The sequence below is a fragment of the Ambystoma mexicanum genome, chromosome 3p, assembly GCF_040938575.1.
Source record: "Ambystoma mexicanum isolate Mex_15411 chromosome 3p, UKY_AmexF1_1, whole genome shotgun sequence".
NCBI classification, from domain to species: domain Eukaryota; kingdom Metazoa; phylum Chordata; class Amphibia; order Caudata; family Ambystomatidae; genus Ambystoma; species Ambystoma mexicanum.
Window position 1 is genome coordinate 1,227,242,192 of NC_090925.1, and position 21,101 is coordinate 1,227,263,292.

The 21,101-nt window shown below is 43.0% G+C and overlaps 1 protein-coding gene across 2 annotated transcripts; it reads right to left on the reverse strand.

Annotated features, from left to right (window-relative positions):
- Positions 1-720: 720 nt before the first annotated feature.
- HNRNPH1 (heterogeneous nuclear ribonucleoprotein H1) lies at positions 721-8,152 on the reverse strand. Of its 2 annotated transcripts, none has more exons than XM_069652682.1 (12): positions 7,996-8,152; positions 7,325-7,431; positions 6,920-7,075; positions 6,689-6,832; positions 5,883-6,021; positions 5,178-5,356; positions 5,014-5,091; positions 4,823-4,935; positions 4,175-4,310; positions 2,226-2,309; positions 1,976-2,071; positions 721-1,263 (listed from the first exon to the last, which is right to left on the reverse strand). In XM_069652682.1, the coding sequence occupies exons 2-12, from the start codon at positions 7,410-7,412 to the stop codon at positions 1,145-1,147; spliced, it is 1,332 nt and encodes a 443-aa protein (XP_069508783.1). In that variant the 5' UTR covers positions 7,413-7,431; positions 7,996-8,152; the 3' UTR covers positions 721-1,144. The 2 variants fall into 2 exon arrangements, with proteins under 2 accessions (XP_069508783.1, XP_069508784.1); XM_069652683.1 differs by having other exon boundaries at positions 1,976-2,068; positions 7,996-8,130.
- Positions 8,153-21,101: the final 12,949 nt, after the last annotated feature.

Below are 21,101 nucleotides of genomic sequence, written 5' to 3' on the forward strand. Positions count from 1 at the left end.
AGGAGCACAGTGGAAATTAACAGTTGGGTTTTTTCCATGAGCCAGCCTATATTTTGCACATGGAAAGTTCTGGTCATGGACGGACAGCACGAGATTATAAAATATGCATGCTCACATGACTCAGGTGGGAGATCGTCCTGTGGACTTGGTTCGAGCAAGATCAAGTGCCCGGAATTGGAGCTCTGACAGCACCCAGCAACGCTGTCCTCTAAGCGGGGCTTGTTACAGCTATCTTATGAGGGCCAGGGTCTCCCAGTGCTGATTGAAGGGGCGTAAGACTGCGTTTCTCTGTTTTTCTAAGTTCTAGGTTTCTCTATATTTTGTATTTCTCTAAGTTTTGTGCTTTGTAATCTTCTCTAACTTGAATCCCAAAATGTATATGAAATTCACTGTTTAGAATAAATACTAAACCTTATTGACAGTGTCATTTGTCACTAGCATGAGTTCACTGCTCAGCACAATAGAACCTGTATTTTGGGCTGAATTGGGTATTTTTTGCTCTCAAAGGGCTGGCCCCGAGGAAGATTTTGCCCATATCAAGAGATCACCTCACCCATAAAATGCATAAGTTTTAAGTTTCAAATCCTAGCAGGATACTTCAGCAAGTTTAACTAATGGAAAGCAAATTCCACATGATCAACTGTCCTCCAGTGCAATAAGTTTCAATGGAAATCATGGTAGACCGTTAATTTGGCATTTGTGACAATTAAACAAATCTAGTTTTAATTTAAAAGGTTTATTTAACAAGTGTCACTTTACATATGCGCAATACACTAAACAAAAAAGGGTTGTCACAACATTTAGGCCTTGGAATTTCATTAAAAAAAACCAAGGCCAGAACCTTAAAACTGCTGTTGAAAAGAAACATGAAAAACCATACATTTGTGGAGTTTAACTGAAGCACTCATACTTACATAAGACGTCATGCACTCACAGGTAGAGGATCAACTTTACATAACAGTTAGCTAAAATATGCCAACTGTTGGTTTATGGAATAGCTAATGGTTGGAAAAACATTAACACCCTGCATCCATTGTTTTAAGTTCCATGTTTTAAAATAAAACAGTCCAGATTACACTTACAGTAAGCATAAATCACAAGTTTGTATTTCAATTCGTTTTCTCTTATAAAGTCTGAAAGTCATTTATATTCCCCAAGCACCACTCATGTTCATGTTGCTCGACATGCCCGCCATTCCGTTCACACCCAAAGATGGCCTGGTGGTACTGCCATAGTAACTGCTACTTAAACCACTCTGACTGCCTGCAAAACAGGAAGGGAAGGGTTAGTTAAAAGTTCGAAAAAGCGTGCAGTGCCACCACACTTTTGGGCAATCTAGGTTATGTCTTACCAAGCGTCGATAGGGATAAACTACCCAATGATTGATTCTTCTACCCTGCTCCCCATCCCACCTCCGGAGTCTGTCCCGGTAACATTCTGGTTTTGCCATCGCCGCCTTGATTTTACTTTCATGAACTGCATTGATTCAGTGTGTCACCCTTTCTCAACCCTTAAGCTGAACTTCCTTTGCATCTTGTACATATGGTGGCGCGAATCATGCCGTTTCCACTTCCATCTGGTATCCTGGCTTGCAACATGATTTTACTACTGACTATTGTATTCACTCTGCTGCTTTTGACTGTACTGTTGTCACCTCCTCCGCCTCTCCTCCACTTACTTCCTCACTTACTATATGGTAGTCGCCTGTCTGACCATTTCCTTCCCACCCTCCTTCTCTATGTCTATGCTCAATTGTCAGGCTGAGCATGAGTTAATTTCACATCCTCACTGTTCATGTATTTTCCCCTTCTTCCCTCCATTCCCATGCATTGAAGCGCTGAAACACTATAGGTGATATACATCATATCAGTACATGTTCTCTGCCAATAGGTTAAGAGTGCACAATTATCCTTCTAGGCAGCTGTGAAATACCACTAGCATCACCGTTGATAGACCTTGCCTTAATACTACTTACCATATGCACTTATGCTCCCCTGACTCCCATATGCCGCGCCATAACTTCCGGTCAAAGGCTGGTTACTTGGGCTCCCGTAACTAGTTTGGCTTCCTGCTGGCAAAGTAGGCAAGCAAATATCAAAACATTGTGTACCAAAGTTGAAAACCTTGTAGGTTTAAAGTGTACACTGTGTGGTTGAGACAACCCAACTCATTCACTAAGTCAACTACAATTATCTCGAATAATACAGAAATAAGACTTAACATACCCATTCCAGCCATCATCTGGCTGCTGTAAGCTCCACCAGTGCCCCCAGCCGTTGAATTGAGGAAGAGTTCCACATATCTGTGTTCTAGGGAGAGGGGAAAAAAAGTTACTTAACAGCTTCCAGAACCTATAAATTACTAATTATGGGAATTCACACAACGAGCATAGACACCCACGAGAGCAGTGACCAGCCCAAACATAAGGAACAACCTTAAAAAAAAAACTGCTTGTGACATCAAGAAGCACCAACCGACCAACTCAAGCAACCCAACTCCTAGGTCACCCCTAGAGTGAGGCTATACCAGCTGCAGTATTGTGCAAATCACCTGCAGCATATAGTTTTGCCTTTCAACCAAGAGAACTTTAAGTTGAGTGTGCAAAAGAAAGCCACGATTCTGTTGAATCCAAACCAATGTTTAATTACGTCTGTTCAACTGTAACTGGAAGTTTGGGCAGAGGGCAGCAATACATGCCACTTGTCCACTGCATTGCTGCCCTCTGCCCAAACTTCCAGTGCCATGCGGATGACACCCAACTCATTTTCAGGCTAGCATCAGCCGCCCCCTTATCCCTCTCATCTCAGGCTGTCCACGTGGTGTGCAGCAATTGATATCTGCCTTAATTCCAGCAAGATGGAGATTCCCCTCATCAGCACGCCCACTCCCTCCTTTCCTGTCACTTGTCTCCCACCTGTGAAGCTAAAAACCTAGGGGTTATCTCGACTCCACACTCTCCCAACGTCTTTAAGAAGTCACTACAAGCTGCACCTCCTCAGGTGTTCTTCCTTTCTCTCCCCCCGAACATACCCCCCCCCCCCCCCCCAAGAGCTCCGGTTCCCTCTAGGCTGGACTATTGCCTGCTTCTACGCCCCCTGCACTGCCCCTTCCCACGCACTTGCGAATGACACATGGCCTAATAGGATCGTCGTGTCTTCCCCGTTTCCCCCCTCCCTTGCCTAGTCTTGAAACACTTGTGTATAGTCACAGTAAATGCCATATCAGAGGGGGGGGCTGAGTGGAGCCCCAGCCAGGCTATAGAGCAGGGAGGGGGCACTCTCCAGAGCCAATTGGAGCCCAGTGGACAGGGATGACTACATGCCCAGCTACAAAATAAAAGCATCCCAGTGCCAATTGCAATTCGTACGTAGCGGTTTAACCAATTGGTTATAAAAGAAAATGTAACATTGTTGGGACTTTAGCATGACCAGCCCCCCCCCCCCCCTACCCAATAGTTCATGCTCCCTGGCATGGCGTACCTAGGTGGAATATGCACCTCCACTTAACTTCACACGCTGTTACTGGGACTACTCTGGGAGTAGGGTGGGAACCCAGTAATGAGGGAGTTCAGAGGCGGCCCATTTAGCTTCACCAGCGCTGAGGCCCAATGCCGATACAAGCAGAGTGTAACTCCCAGGACTTCCACAAAACGCCTACCTATCCAGATTCCCAGGATGTCTCATGGGTATATAAAATACCAAGGAACAATTTCGGCTTGTAAATCCGTATTCCCAACAGACTATATCCCGCATATCTCGCGGCAAAACTGCAATAGTCCTATTCCTCTGGCATTGCAGCCAGAGTACTCCCGTTCTTACCTTCTCAAAGCCCAAAAGTGCGTAGTCACCCATCTGCAATTTCAATTGACCCCCGACTGGATAACAAAACCGTTCTTATTTAACAATTGGTGGGTGTTCGGCGTATCAGCGGACGCGTCTCTAAGGCCAACCCAAGTATAACGCAATTATACGCATACAACACGCTACCTACTTGGCATGGGGCCAATGAGCGTCTTTGACTGGTATGGGTGGTCCTAGTCACTACTCCCGCTATTTAAATACCAATTCCAAAAAGGTATAATGTATTGTAGCCACGTGATTTTAAAGTGTTTTATAGACACCGGCGGTACAAACGCATGCCTAGCAATTCCATCAAACGAAAGAAGTACACTTACGCATATTTGCTTTGTCTTTCGACATGGCTGCTACGGCATCTTCGTGGGTGGCAAATTCGACATCGGCTTCACCAGTTACCCTACCATCTGTCCCAACTTCAATGTGCACACGCACAGGGTTCAGTGGAGAAAAGAACTAAAAAGAATGAAGAGTTAGGATGTGGCAGTAATGCAAGGTAAGGTAGAATACAATGTTGAGCAGCCCTACTACAAAAACACTGCTGTGGGTCGGCTCCCAATCCACACATTTCTAGATGAACTTCTCATAAAGAGCAACATGAACATAAAAAGACCCGTGGAGGGGGGGCGAAGAGTCCCAGAATGCAAAATCTTCCACCCCCTTGCATATTTTGGGCTACATCAAAGATATTGGCATCGAGCAGATTAGGAGAAAGCACAATTAAATGGGCAACTTAAAAACAGGATTCTGCAAACATTCGGCTCTAGGGCCCGTTAAGCCTTTCGACAATGGTGACCCAACGCGACCAATAGGTAAAAATACCAGCCGACAAAGCTTGATTCCCGAGACAACATAACGCAAACTTTATATTAAATAGCATCCGTAAATGTTATTGTGCAGGGTTGGTTGCTTGCTCTCTCTACAAGTCATAAGGGAGACAAAAAGGGAAAAAAAGAGAAAGAACTTACATTGTAAATGTCATTCTCTGTCGCCCTGTAGGGCAAGCCTCTCATATGAACGCAGTGGCCGGTTGTACTTTGGAAAGTGGACGTTCCATCTCCATAGCTATTATCTGTTAGACCTGAAGAAAACATGTTAAGAAATCAGTTGGCTCTCATGGTATCCCATGACCTATTAAGTGCTATTTTCAGTCGCATACCTCTGCCATATCGGTTATCAGAACCAAAGCCATAGCTGCCATCACTGTATCCATTGTAGTCATCATACCCTCCATATCCTGCCAACAATAAAAGACAATATGAGACCGGAACCGCCAGGTTTCTCTACTCACCCAAATAAACCAAGTATGACAAGTTATCGTACCACCACCGTAGCCTCCACGTCGCATACGATCAAAGCCAGCTCCTCTGCCCATACTGTATCCTCCTCTTCCAGTACCCGGTCTGTCGTAAGGACCTGGTCGCTGCATGTTCATGAGTTTACGGGGCGGGTCATAGTTGGTGCGGACTTCTGCTCTACTACTCTTGAATATTTCAATATACCTACAACACGTCCCAGAAAAAAAACATTAGTTCCAAGAACTTCCTTTACCATAAGAACTATAGGCCGAAATTATTGGCTTTAGATTTAAGTTTAGCCATTTAGGTCTAGTTAAATTAGTCTCTGAATGAGGAGAATGCAAACTACATGTTGCAATACATGCTCCTTCAAAATGTGCTGCAAACCCATCCTTTAAGGTGGGGGAAAGCGCACTCGTAACTGCTCATTGATTAGGGTTAGTTAACTATATGAAACGTGGATTAGCAAAATCAGCCTCCGCCAAGATCCTAACCCATCATTTTGAAATAAAAATTGCAGCGTGCGCAAGTTATTAAGTCACGGAATCGACAGTAGTCCGACACCAGCCAGAACTATGGACGACGATGTGGATTTTACTATCATTTTGTATAACAAATAGTTACGTTAAAAAGGGAAATTTAGACTAGAATACAAAGACCATGAGCAGTGCAATTGCAAACGTTAAGACCATAAGAAAAGTGACTTAACCAACCAACCATCCATCCCCACCTGTGCCCTATTCTTTCCTTGTGTTTCTTTAGAGCCTTTTCAGCTATTTCCTGTGAAGCAAACTGCACGAACGCCTCCCCCGTACTCCTCCCCTGGAAGTCCACCGGCAATGTTATCCCATTTGGCACGATTTCCAACCCTTCAACCCAAGGACAAATAACCCCAGTGGGGGGCAACATTAACATCACAAGCCCAAAAATCTTATGCTTTTAAAAATCACACCATTAAACTCTAAATTTTGAACATGAAAAACAGGAAGGATAATTAACACAGCCTGTCGGTTAAAAACAGGGAGTTTTAATTAACAAATGAAAAAAGCAGTTAGCAAACAGCAGTCCCACATGAATATAATGCGAATAAAAACACAAGGGACTGAGCATGGATTAGAAATGCATCAACGTCTACTTCCGATTATAAATTACATGAACGTCTACTTCCAAGGTGTGGTATCAAAATGAACATTTTTATAACAGATATCAGATGAAGAGAAGCATAAAGAACGAGAAAAATATAAGCTAGTTAATTGGAGATGTAATCCGTATATAGCACTAGCAAAAGATACATAAGCATTCAGTTGCAAACAAAAAGGCACCAATTCGGATACAAGCAAATAGAACGAAATCCGTCAAGCGGAAAAAGCCTGTGCCAATGCGGGATTTCATGGCACACGCCATAGATACATGTACAGCATACTGGTTGAGATGGCAAACGAATGTCAATGCATGCAATAAGTGTCATACATGTACAACATAGGGAAAGGGAGATCACATTGAGCAACTAATTGTCCATAAAAGAGAAGAACATACCCGAGAAGAACTGCACAATTTCTTCCTTGCTACACCCAAACGGAAGGCCCCGCAAACGCGCGAAACCGTCGTTGGCGGTATCGGGGCTGTTGGGTCCAGTGTGTTTCAGGACCCAATCCATCTCCACGTTGTTCGATCTAAACACTAGCGCAAAACACAACGAAAGTATTAACACGGAAGGTCGGGTGCCACGCCGTGTCAGTAAATATTCCACAAAACAAAAAGTCTCACCTTCGACATATCGGTGGCCCATCGTTTCCCTATCTTTTTTTATTGCCAACTTCACATCCTCTTCGTCTTCCAATTCAACAAAGGCTTCTCCGCTAGGCCTTCCTTCTCTGGTGTAGATGAATCTAATGCCCCCAGCTCCATTAAGTATTTTACAATCTGTATGTAGGAAAAAAACCACGAGTCAACGCAAACATTTCCACTGCCAACTTGTTCTTGGGGTTAGTCACTGTACAGCCAGCCTAATCTACAGTCATGCGCAAGCAATACTTTATTTCGAGTAACAATGCGGAGAAGGGACAAATACCGATGCGAGGATACTAAACAGACGTTGGTACTGCCCTCCACTCCCCCCCGCATTCTCAGGAGGACCCCTATATGCCAGAGACGCTAGAAATGGGGGCTTACCAGAGAAGAATCGCTCGATCTCATCGGTAGAGCAGGACCAAGGCAGCCCACGGACCTTCACAACGCAGCCTTCTCCTCCTTCAGACATCTTGAACGATCAGGTGACACTAAAAGCAAACAGCAAGTTTAAGTACATTTAAAAAAAAAAAATGGGCTCAAACATGTTAAATCCGTAAACTACACGGAACGTTCCGCGTGGTGCTACAGTTCAAAACGAAAAGGCAAATTAATCTGTTGCTACATTAAACATGCACGTTGGAGTAAGCGGAGATTTTAGACACAAAGCGGTCGCCATTACCAACCGAAGTACGGAAAATGGCGGCTGCATTTTAATATGTCCGCCTAACACCATCACCGGAACTATCCGATAAATGGTGCACAAAGACACCCATGAACACAAGCGCCAGGTAACTAGGGAGCGAAGAAGCTCATACATCACGTAACTGTAGTAGCCCGCGAAATTAAATCACGGTGCTTTGTCAAAAGACGCACAACGGAGCCAAGATGGCGACGAGAAGGCCTCAACGTGTGTCGACGTATAATATAGCAGAAGCGCGAATTAAGGCAATGGTTCGCGATCCCAAGAACCAAATGAGGATACTGCAGAAAACTAACGCAGCATTCAAGGCCAAAGGCGCAGTCAATCCAGAAAGAAAGAAAAAAAAGCTTACCAACGAAACAAAAGTGGTGCGACTCGGTCTATGGCGTGGACAAGAGTGAACGAACAAACGCTCAACGCAGGCTATAACTTCCGCAGATCGCGCAGGCGCAGTAAGCAAAAGGGTCTCCGCCCTCTTTCTCTGGACATGCGCACCTGCAAACAAAGGTGATCCGCCCAATCGTGTCTGCGCGTTTAAATGACGAAAACGCTCCGCTAGTCAAAACAATGGAAGGAATGTGCCCTCTTTACCCCGCCCACTACGTGGATGAGGTTTCATGGGAAGTGTAGTTTTTGTTTTGGGCTGTACCGGAGGAAGGTAAAAAGCCCGAATGTTAGACTTTGAACTATTTACTACGCGAGCCAGCTAACGGTTTACATATTTTTTTTAAACCGCACTATTTTCCGCACACAGCGTATGAATTAAAGCGCGAGGTGGAATGGAAAAAAACAATCCTTCTAAATGTGTGTCGTAATCAATACAAACACTTCACCGACCATCTTGTACTACACGTTTACTGACTTAGATTAGTTGACGGCACATGGCAAGCCTCCCGATTTAGGCGGGAGACTCCCGATTTTGGTAGCATAAAGTTTACAATTTTTGACTGCCTCCCTCCTAAAACAATTCTAACCCCATTGCATTCTAATTGGGAAATTCAGCTCTCCCGATTGGTCTTGGTCTTATTCTTCCTCGACACAGTACTTGCAGTGTTGCCATGGGGTAATAAAAAATGCACCTAATGCCTTTCCAAAACAAGCTGACTGCCATACAAATAAGCTGAAAAAACAAGCGCACTAGGGGCATGTTCTGTTTTTTTGCTAGACATTTCTGATTTAATAGTCTGCATAAGGTGTGCGCACACACCATGCAGGTAGTCGGTTAAGTCCAGACCTTGCGCCTAAGGCTACATCCTTCCCTTGCTCGCAATTTCCGATGCATCAGGGTAAAGTTTTGAATGCATAAGGGCAGCGTTAGGTGTGTGCTGGGAACAGCGGACATCTCAGGGTTTGGGATTTTCAAAAAAGCAGGTCTGCAGTTATGTTGTGGTGTGTGGATGGCTTTGTCCGTTGTTAGTTCATGGTGCACATCTAGCTGTATTCTATGTCAAGACTTGGAGGCTCAGATTGTGCTCTGAGCTTTCCTTTACTTCTCGAGCAGCAAAGTATCAATAAACAATTATGAAAAACATTGAACATAAAAAACTGCAATTCCCATAACTTGCAGTGAATTTGCAGTCCGTTTTTCATAAGCTCACAAAACCATGTTCTTTTTCCAGTCCAATCCGATCTCACTTTTATGTATAAACTCTGCCTAAACCACAGTCCTTCCTCTTTCTTTGCTGCTTGAGCAGCTGAGATAAGTACCTTGCTTTATTATTCACTATGGGAATGTTTGTTGTGAGTGAATGTTTTATTAATGTTTAACATATATGCAAGAGCGTGTAGATAGTATATAATAAAACACGCGGCGCGTTAGGGAAACTCGGCGGAGCATATCCACTTCAGAGGGGACACAATGGGATTTCCATTCTGGCGTCTTATTTTGCCTCAGCAGGAGGCAATGTGACATGGAAGTTTGCAACAGCGCGACGGGACTCTTTGGGTTCCGGCGCCATTGTGAACATCCATAGACAGATACTGGGAGTACTTTCATCAGAGTGATCTTTCACCTCCGAGTTTTTTCAATAAATAAACATTACCGTGACACCCTGGATCAACGCACGTTACACGGGGGAGGAGAGCAGAGCGAAGCTCTGTCAACAGACTGCAGACGCCAGCTGGTGGCCAAAAGCAGCACCGCAGGCTTCATTAGCCATTGCTGCATTTCAAGTAAGTGACGGGCTCAGTCCCAAGTGAAACTACGAGCAGACCCCCCATTAACTGCCTGATTTAGGAGGTAATACCTTTTAAAGGTATTGAGCATCAATAAACTCGTAAGCAGACGGGTATAGTCCCAGGAAAAACTATAATATTACTAGAGACCCGCCTAGCTACGAACAAAATATAAGCAAATTGACGGGGCAACCCAAGAAAACTGTGCACTAATTACACGGCACAAATTTAAGTTGAGCTTTTACTCTGATGACTCCCCAACCTCTGTCTGAGACACAAATTACTGTAGACAGCCAACAACTCATCTCAACAGAGCTGCTACCTTTGGAAATCAAAGCACCAGTTCACAATCCGTGCTCCGAATTTCAACAAGACACTTCACCCGCTGCACTCTCGTGCACTTCGCGACCCCGATCTGAAAGGCCTGAAAATGAACCATCTGTCAGCCTTAGCAGAAAAGAGCGACCTACAAATCACAATTCCCTTGGTAACAAGACACATGAACATACACCAAATCTTCCAACCAACATTGAAGAGCCTACAAAAACGGCATCTGAACAAATCCATGCAAGTGCAACAAACGGCCAAACTTCTGAAACTAGTGTCACATCATACAAAATGAGCACTAAACAAAAAGCAAAAGATATCCCCAATCACCCTGTTGGTAAAGACACTGCACAACACCAGTCAACTGAACTCCGAGAAGACACAAATACCCAATACTCAGTACCGATAACATCCCAACAGACGAAGAAAGAAAAAGCAAGACTTGCAAGACTCGCGTGGCTTCATACCCACAACTCTATCAAATCCACACTTTCAGTGGACTCTACAATCCCTAAACCAAGAACCAAAGTGGCAAGATTATCAATGGACATCACAGAAATCGAGTGAATAATGACAACCATAGAAAAAAGAAAAGAAATATTTGGAAACATAACAGAACCAAATCAAATTCAATTAACATCGACACCGTGCATCTTGCACGGCACTCAAAATAAACCGGTGAAAATAGAACCGCAATCTGATCTCGCTGAAGGAAAAACAACTCATACACGCTTCAACTATGACTCAGATGACTCTTATCACACCCCAGATCCCATAACGAAGAACTCAAAATCAAGCAATCCCCAACAAAAGAATGTCAGCGCCACACAAAATCTTGACCCTTCTGAAGAAAACATAAACCTAAGGATTCCTACAACAATGCTAGATCTGCAAAATATGCTCATCGCAACACTCTCCCAAGCGATGATCCCTTTCTTGAAATTACACGAAGATATGAAAGACACTATGAAAGATCAAGCAACTCTCCTAGCTTTAATTCATTCAAAACAGATTCACATGGAACACTTTGTTTCAACAGTTGAAACCCGCCTGTCAGTCGAATCAGACGAAACACATCGATGGCAACAAAGACTGGCTGAAACAGCGAGAGATGACCGGCAAGAAAAAACAAAGCTCACAGCAGAATTACTACAGATGCTCAAAGTACATCACCAGCAACAATTGAACATACCAAACGACCAAGGAACCACGACCCTCCTTCATCCAAACCCAGCACAATATCCAACGGAAACAAGTACGTCTGTCAAACAACAGGCACCAAATGAACCAGACAAAACTACCACCACTCAAAAGCCAGAGGCAACCAACTTAAATAAAACAACTAAGAAACCAACAGAAGCCCACCACATCTTCGCAAAAGAAAAAACATTAAATGAGGCAAAACCCACACAGCAAAAAAATACCAAAAAACGACAAACGGGATCGCAAGCGTTTCTAAGAACCGTGAACCAGAATACTCAACCTCCACAACCACCAAAGCAAAAAACCACAACCCGTACAATACTACCACCTACCAGTACACAGAGAGATCAAGAGCCCACAATTCAGATACACTCTCAAGTATCGCAATTGATCCCACCAGAATCATCCATTGACGAAGAACTGCTCAATCTATCTACTCATGAAGAACAAGCATTAGAAAACAACCCATACTCCTTTCAACCAATAAACCATGCAGGCTTCATAATAATTGATGAATACTCTTCAGCTTATGAACAACAGCCAAACAAAAATCAAGACAAAACTACGGATCTCTCATTAGACGAAATCTCAGACATTTCGATGGAAAACGAGACACTAGAAGAAACGAGAGACGAAACCTATGATCAAATCTCATCGGGCTCGCTTATGAGAACACTGCAAGATTCTACCGAGCATAACCAAATCCTCCAAATATTTGTTAATCCACTACGACAGAATGAAATATGTGAAATCCACATCGAAAATGAAATCAAAGGACTGGAACCAATAATCTTAAATAGAACCAATTTACTGCGTCTCTTTGGCGCTATACCTCACCTGAATAAACTAACAACAAAAGACATCGATCTCATAACCTTCAAAGACGACTCAAATTTAGATAAAATTGCTATAGAGATACCTGATCGTGACAATCAAGATCTCATTCTATCAATGCGAGCCCAATTACAAAAACTTGGTTTCACATGTTGGGCTTCAACATATACAAGACTACCCAATAAACCGAAGAACAAAGAAACCACAAGGAGCAAAAAACAGAACTACTACCAAACAAACTCAGATACGGTAAATCAGTTACCCGAACATAACAGACTTGACAGATGCCTAAGTAACCCGCCACAAACACGTCAATCACGCAGAAATGATCTACCGAGTAGAAGAAACTACGACTCCGACACCTCTTTCACAGACATACGAACACGTCAACCTCTCAGAGCCGAACAAGCGATCAGAAGAACCTATGACTCTGAAACTTCGTTCACAGATACTGCATTTACAAATGACTCTACAATGTCCAATTCATAACCATTAATTAAGCTCGGGTTCACATGGTCCCTCTGTTCGTGGAACACTAGAGGGAACCTACACCTTTTTACGAACCCATCTACTGAACTTGAACAATACCAAATCATATGCCTTCAGGAAACCTGGCTCAGTGACCCACCAGCATGCAACGCTTTTATCACATTTCTCAATCCGGCTATTGTGCAAAAACAAGGAAGACCTGCATCTGGGCTCCTTACCTTAATCAAGATAAACCCCTACAGCACAGTAATGACCTCTGAAAACATAAATCCTTGGACCCAACTCACTATACTGACTGTACAAAGATTGATCAAAACAGAGAAAGTAAAAATAACCCAATACTTTTAATCCTAAACCTCTATTGGAACCCAGCAGCAATAACAACAGATGCTTTCCTAGATGGAGTGTTCCTGTCAATTGAAAAGCTACAACAAAACATCAAACACTGGAAATAATAATCTGCGGCGACTTGAACATCAAGCTGCACAACAAGAATGGCTGCCTGCTAACCCTCTCAGAACCCTCCCCAAAAGCAAGGAGATGGATTAAAGAAATCACGATACGAAATCTGACTCTCTTGAACCATGCAAATACCTCTACACCCTACACCCCTGTAGTGATACACGAAATTGCAACCTTGCCAATCAGGGCTTTAGATGACAGCATTAGCCGCTGAAAGCCAATAGTGTATTCAAAGTATGTGCTAAAAATGCTGACAGTAGTCTGTTGTAGCACTTCCATTATGAAGTAGTGAGCTACAAGGAATATGCAGGCCTAGTATGAAATAGGTCACATTATGCATTGTTGATAGACAGGCAGGGAGAGGGCCCCTAGCTCTGTAGCTAATAGGTATTTTTGGAGTGTTTGGAACATCATGGCACCTATATAGCGCTTAGATAGCCAGTCTTAAGCGCTATAAACACTAAGCTATGAGTGCATGCCTTTTAGAGCTTGCAGATGGGGTTAATACATCCCTGCTTCCATCTGAATATTCTGCCTTTCTAACTGTAGCCCTGCTTGGCTTCGTAAACAAATCCTGTTCCCCTGAGAAGGCCTGGTACGGCCTTGCCCACACGCTGATAAGGACATTCCAGTTTTCGCGGAGAGGGCTCCAAGGGAGGGGTAGGAGCGAGCAGGGAGCATCTCAGAGAGAGTTGGGTTTTTTCCATGAGCAAGCCCATATTTTGCACAGGGAAAGTTCTGGAACTATGCGTCATGGTGACTGACAGCACGAGATTATAAAATATCCATGCACACATGACTCGGGGGGAGATCGTCCTGTGGACTTGATTCGTGCACAGTCAAGTGCCCGGAATTGGCTCTGACGGTGTCCTTCAGCATTGTCCTCTGAGCGGGGCTTGTTTACAGCTAGCTTATGAGGGCCCAAGGGTCTCCCAGTGCTGATTAAAGGGACGTAAGACTGTGTTTCTCTTTGTTTTCTCTATATTTCATTGCTATGCTTTGTAATATTCTCTAACATGAATCCCAAATGTATATGAAATTCAATGCATAGAATAAATATGCTAAAACTTTGAGGGTGTCATTTGTCACTAGCATGAGATCACTGCTCAGCACAATAGAACCTGTATTTTGGGCTGAATTGGGTATTTTTGCTCTCAAAGGGCTGGCCCCGAGGAAGATTTTGCCCATATCAAGACATTTGGTGGCAGCTTTGTGGGATTTGTGAAGAGCAGTGCCGTGCTGTGACATGACAAATTGTGTGAGAGAACACAGTGTAGAGTGGGGAGCAGGCTGTCGCATTTCCTTGGTGGTCTCACTGCAGCTCTGAGACTTCAAAAGGCAGCTATGTTGTGTCGGCTTGCCGTGGCCGATAGCTTGTGTGGTTAAGACTCCCTCCAGTAAATCAGTCGTGACTGACTTATTGCTTGGGATGGAGCCAGGGAGTACAAGGCGATAAACAAGCGGGAAATGGCTTTGTTTAAAGCACTCCGATGAATGGTCAAGAAAGATGTATGCTCAATTAGAAAAGAATTTTATCATGCGGTTTCCCCAGTTTAAAGTTGTAATTTGGAATGCATAGTGAGACAGAGTTCTCATCTCTATTCTGTCATGAGGGCAGGGAAAAATAATTGCAAGGATTTGACATGCAAATTGTGAATAGTGATTTAACCATTGACTCAGCCCCAGTGTGCTAGCGAGTGGGGGCTGTAATGTTCGGAGGCGAAGGTTCGCTATTTTGATGTATGCTTTTGAAGTGTTGGCATTCCTTAAAAATAATGAGGGGAATGAGCCATGCTTAGGAGAAAGAGTAACATCTATGCTGAGAGCCTAAAGGGTTGTTTGTTTTTTCTTTTGGCAACTGTAGATTCCATGTGCTAGTGGGGGCGAATTCTGTTTTAAAGGAAACACACTAAAATGGTTATATTGCATTTTAAGCTGTGCCATGCTTATAATGGGTGAGAGACTCACTTAAAAAGAAAGTGAGTGAATGTTATTTGGATTTTCGATTTTTGTGTATTGATTTGAATTTGCAGAATCAGTTTGCAATGGTTTGGGGGGAAAAACAATTTATATTTTTCTAAATTGCCCCTGGAGTATTTTTTACTTTTCCCACGCTATGCCATGGATTTGTGCTGTTGCCTTTATAAGTGATGCATGATTTGGAAATAGTGACCTGTTGACTGTGGTACATGGTGAAAAAAAAAATGTTGTTGACACATTAAACAGCCCACAAGCAATATAGAGTGTGGGTTGCTCTTGCAGGAAAACAGTGCAGAGAGCTGCACTAAACTAAATATGGCATTTTTAATTTTTATTATTTAAATGCACTGAAATGAGTGGTTATATTTTGGCAATGGTACAACAGAATGAAAAATCTGTGTGTAATAAGATAGCACAAAGATTTAGTGGGTTGTGAGTTCTCTTGAAAGATCGCACATTACTTTGGATTCAGCTCGTGAAGCCAAAACTACGAGGAGGAAAAAAAAAACGTATGCTTTTAAATGGGACATTAATCAGTTTAAAACAGGCAAAAAGACGCTTTGACATTTTGCAAAATTACATGGAGTAGAATCTGATGACAAGGAAAGTGCCTCTTTTGAAAATAAGAGTCTTGCTGTGTGTGCAGAGCTTGTGCCTTGAAGCTGTCTTGGGCGAGGTGCGCGAAGGCAAACAAAAGCAGAATACTGCACTTCAAGAAAGAGTTAATCTGGATGAACTGTCTGAAACGAGTGCCTTTCCATTGAAGCCGCCACAGTGTAAGAGTTATAGGCAAAGAGATAAGCTTGCTGCGTGCTCATGGCGCTGCCAGGTGCACACGAAAGATAAACAATGCCTGCATTCCTGAGGAAGGGGGTGCAAAGACAGAGAGCTGTTCAGAAGTAAAGAATTTGCCCAGTAACACTGTGGTAGGGATACAAAGGCATGCAGGATGGCAGACGGGCACATCACATCTGAACATTTACCTATGCATCTGTGAATGGGCCAAGAAAAGACAGCTGCCCATTCCAACAGACATTACTGTGCAAACCGCATTCCCATGTGATGTGATGTGATGTGAAGTGAAACGCTATTGCTGTGCAAGCTGCTGTCTTGATATGGGCAAAATCTTCCTCTGGGCCAGCCCTTTGAGAGCAAAAATACCCAATTCAGCCCAAAATACAGGTTCTATTGTGCTGAGCAGTGATCTCATGCTAGTGACAAATGACACCCTCAAAGTTTTAGCATATTTATTCTAAGCAGTGAATTTCATATACATTTGGGATTCAAGTTAAAGAATATTACAAAGCATAAACTTAGAACAATGCAAAATATAGTGAAACATGGAACTTAGATAAACATAGAGAAACATAGAGAAACATAGAGAAACATAGTCTTACGTCCCTTTAATCAGCACTGGGAGACCTTGGCTTTTCATAAGCTAGCTGTAAAAACAAGCCCCGCTCAGAAAAACAATGCTGGAGGACACCGTGAGAGCCAATTCCGGGCACTTGACCGTGCATGAATCAAGTCCACAGGACGATCTCCCACCGAGTCATGTGTGCATGGATATTTTATAATCTCGTGCTGTCAGTCACCATGACGCATAGTTCCAGAACTTTCCCTGTGCAAAAATATGGGCTTGCTCATGGAAAAAAAACCCAGCTCTGTTAATTTCCACTGCTCCGTCTGAGCCCCTCCCTGGCTCTCATCTGCGAACACTGGAATGTCTTATCAGTGCCTTCCCAGAGAAAAGCAAGATTAGCTTGGAGCCAGGGCTACCGTTAGTGAGGCTGAATATTCTAAGGGAAGCAGGGATGTATTAACCCCATCTGCAAGCTCTAAAAGGCATGCACTCATAACTTAGTGTTTATAGCGCTTAAGACTGGCTATCTAAGCGCTATGTAGGTGCCATAATGTTCCAAACACTCCGAAAATACCTATTAGGTACAGAGCTAGGGGCCCTCTCCTTGCCTGTCTATCAACAATGCATAATGTGACCTATTTCATACTAGGCCTGCATATTCCTTGTAGCTCACTACTGCATAATGGAAGTGCTACAACAGACTACTGTCAGCATTTTTAGCACATACCTTGAATACACTATTGGCTTTCAGCGGCTAATGCTGTCATCTAAAGCCCTGATTGGCAAGGTTGCAATTTCGTGTATCACTACATTCCACCCCTATTCAACGTGTGTGCGACAAAATGCTGACTAATACCTATCAATATAGTATTTAGTGCAGTGATAAAGACCTTGGGGCTTTGCAAGAGGTTTAAGCAAACTATCTTCTAGCGGTTAGTTAGCGTGGCATGCAAGGTAAAACACTACCTAAACAAAAATGTACATAAAGTGAACAGTGACATATACCCTTGCCAAAACCTGGCCTACACAAAAATACCTACACCAAGTGAACATGGACATTTACTCTAGCCAAAACCTGGCCTACACAAAAATACCTAAATCAATTTTGTATAACTGATTGTCAGTTAAAAAGCAGCATGCAGTTAAAATGTCAAGGCAATCCAGTGTAGTCTAATCTACAATGCACTATTGCATTTATTTATGGTTACCTATTCTAAAACCTGGCAGCCTTTTCACTCTAAGGGCCTACCTCCCCCTGATCCCAGGGCATTCAAGCGTGACTATGGGCTGTGTGACTAGACACTTCCCCCATGTATGTGGAACCCAACCAGAAACCACCTAATTTCGTGAACAAGGTGAACCCATGGGCACCAGGTTATCTAAATAAAAACAATTCTACTAATTTACATCAAAGCATGGCATGTGTTATTCATGCAATCAAAAGCAAGCAATTCAATCCATATGTATGCTGGTAACTGTAGCTCTGCGTGCCAGTGTGTGGAGGATGGTCGCCCCCACCCAGTAAAAAAGCCAACACCTGCTGATCAAACAATGTTTGCCATACAATGCATCGTGTGTATTTAGCAGTCTTGTTGACCTGCCCTATGGCAGACAAAAATGTCTTCATACCTAAAATTCTGCCATCTTCAGTGGTTGTCAATACTTGTAGCAGTGTTGGGCGTATCAATGGGCCCCACTAGGCCAGAGGTTCTATAGCAGAGCTGGCATCAGAACCCATAGTGGCTAGCTTATTGTGCACAGTTTCTATGTCACAAGCATATAAAGCTCCTGCAATTAATGAATCTAGCTCCCTAGCTACGCACACTCTGGTGATGGGCCATCTAAATGGACTCCATTTGTAGCAGCTTGGTAGTACTAAGGAAACATTGCCTCATGATAAATCTATGTCTAAGTGTATCACTGTAATTATGGAGGTGTGCATACCAGCCTACAATTTACATGTTACCTTACTACTGGAAAATCTAACATGTTCACAGTGTCTACCTATTGTGACTTGGAGAATACTCTTCTTCAAGTGGGATATCTACCATATACAATAATAACTTTAGCCACAAACACCATACTACTATCCGGCAGTGGCTGTTTCATCACACCATGGTAAAATGCCTTAGTCAAGTTATAGTCCATAAAATTTTGGCGAGAAACTCGCTGCAGTTCTTGGTCAGAAAAACATCACATTAAACAAATTAAACAAATCGTATCCATTCAGTGACAAAAGATGCCTGACAATGTGCCAGGCCAGTACGCTAGCAATTCCATGTGGATACTCATTTGTAGCGCTTTTCCAAAGAATTATTCCAAATGTCTACAATCAAAAGGTGACTCTTTGCATTAGTGTGCTGGAGACAGCTGTCCCCACAAAAACATGAAACTGGTTGGTTTAACAAAAACCGTGTCACACTCTGTGTCATAAAATCAAACATCAAGTCAGTCATGGTTTCATTTACCTGCCTTAAACTGGCTGTAAAAGTATCCAGTGTTTCAAAGATTACCATTTCAAATTATAGCTCATACACTTGGCAGTATTACTTCAATTAAGAATCTTAACCTACGCACAGGTGACTTTGATGTGCGCACTCATCTTATCTCAAAATAAATTACGCTCCTGCTTGCATAATTCTGCTGCCCCAACAGTTCATAAATCATTCTCCTGCCTACGTGCAATGTAGAATATTTTTTTTTTCTTCAAAAAACAAAACATCTCTGGTTAAAGCAATTCAGTTGGAAGAGTAAAACCATTTCGTTTTTTTCAGATTCATCTCAACAGTGCATTTAAAAACCATTTTTCAATGTGTTAGCATTCAATTGCTGTGTCACACAGCTTTTTGTGGTGCCTGATGTTACAGTCCACAACTCATTGTCCATAGTCCTTTAAACAAGAAAGGGCAAACCATGTCAATTAAGTTATTTCCAGCAACTGAATCATTTGAATGTGTAGCATCAAATATTTGATAATTAGCCAAGTCTGCACCGTGCCAGTTCAGCAGAAGTTATTACTCTGTTGGACACTTTTCGCAGGTTGCAGCATTGAGTGCGGTGCAGGGCACGTTTAAAGTTGAAATAGCATGTCGCAGTGGCTCGCTTTCTCTGAGAATGCGTCTGTTTCCTTGATCAGTGTCACCCGGCATTTGCACACGTCTACCCCCCAATCTATTTCTTGGTTATTTGCCTAGGCAAAATACAAACAGAAATGTTAGGATTTCATCAAAAGTCCAATATCATTATTCTTCATGTTAGGATGTCATCAAAACTTCAATATCAGCATTATCCACCCCTTCCCATAATACCACCCCCATCTTCAAAAAAGTCTCATCAGGTAACTACACACTTTGTCATTGCTACTGCAATTATTTATCACCCTTCTGCATGTTTCTGGGGGCTTATTTACACTCAACCATACGGGGTGTAACTGCCTAATCACAAACTTATTTGTGCAATGCAATCATAGTTGGTCAATGGTACCTCAGACTGATCTGTGCTTTTACAAAAGCCATATAATAAGTACCCAGGTCGCACAATGCTTTCCTTTTTCACCAAAGCGATCACAAATGCCAGGCGCCAACTTGCTTCCAGTGTCTCATGATCTTGATTTAGTTTGCACTGCTGGCATCACTCCATTTTTCAAAGGTAAAGTCTTTCAGTCCAATACCGCTTACAGTTGCACAAGCAGCTGTTTATTTTTCTTTTCCATACAGGCAGTGTCTTTCAAGCCTCTGGTTTTTTCACTTGTCATTTTTTCAAAGGGTGTTTGCTGTTTCTTGAACCACCCCTTTGAGTGCGATAGTCTAAGTCAGTTTCTTTTGTTGCTTCAACAAATCATTCATTCTTGCACTAAGCCATGAGGCTTCTGGACCATGGCTAATGTGCAGTGTTCATGTTATACTTCAAAGCCCCGCTCTGCATGTTGTCTTTTGCAAAACGGCTAAGCACTTTTGTCAGTTTTGCTTCCATCTGGAATGCCATAATGTCTTTGTCAGTTACTCCATCCCTGGCAATGTAGCTTGCAGTTTGCCAGATGTGTATTTTCTCTTCTCAAAGCGCCTAGAGGTTTCTTCTCCAGTGCACAGCGCTTTACTTCAGTTCACATCACATGGAGCACTGGAATGCAGCTTGCACAGCAATAGCGTTTCACTTCACATCACATCACATCACATTGGAATGCGGTTTGCACAGTAATGTCTGTTGGAATGGGCAGCTGTCTTTTCTTGGCCCATTCACAGATGCATATGTAAATGTTCAGATGTGATGTGCCCGTCTGCCATCCTGCATGAAGCCTTTGTTTCCCTACCACAGTTTCACTGGGCAAATTCTTTACTTCTGAACAGCTCTCTGTCTTTGCACCTCCTTCCTCAGGAATGCAGGCATTGTTTATCTTTCATGTGCACCTGGCAGCGCCATGAGCACGCAGCTTATCTCTTTTTGCTCTATAACTCTTACACTGTGGCGGCTTCAATGGAAAGGCACTCATTTCAGACAGTTCATCCAGATTAACTCTTTCTTGTACTGTTTCTGCTTTTGTAACTCAGAAAAGCATCATTTCACTCAACAGAAGTGCAGTATTCTGCTTTTGTTTGCCTTCCTTTCGCGCACCTCGCCCAAAACAG

Bases quoted from the DNA above. Each gene is read 5' to 3' on its own strand.
- HNRNPH1 (XM_069652682.1), bottom strand. From the start codon at position 7,412: ATGTCTGAAGGAGGAGAAGGCTGCGTTGTGAAGGTCCGTGGGCTGCCT. The intron at 6,022-6,688 runs GTATGTTCTTCT...CTTGGGTTGAAG, and splicing joins AATTGTGCAGTTCTTCTCGG to GGTTGGAAATCGTGCCAAAT. The intron at 5,357-5,882 runs GTGGGGATGGAT...GACGTGTTGTAG, and splicing joins AAGGAAAGAATAGGGCACAG to GTATATTGAAATATTCAAGA.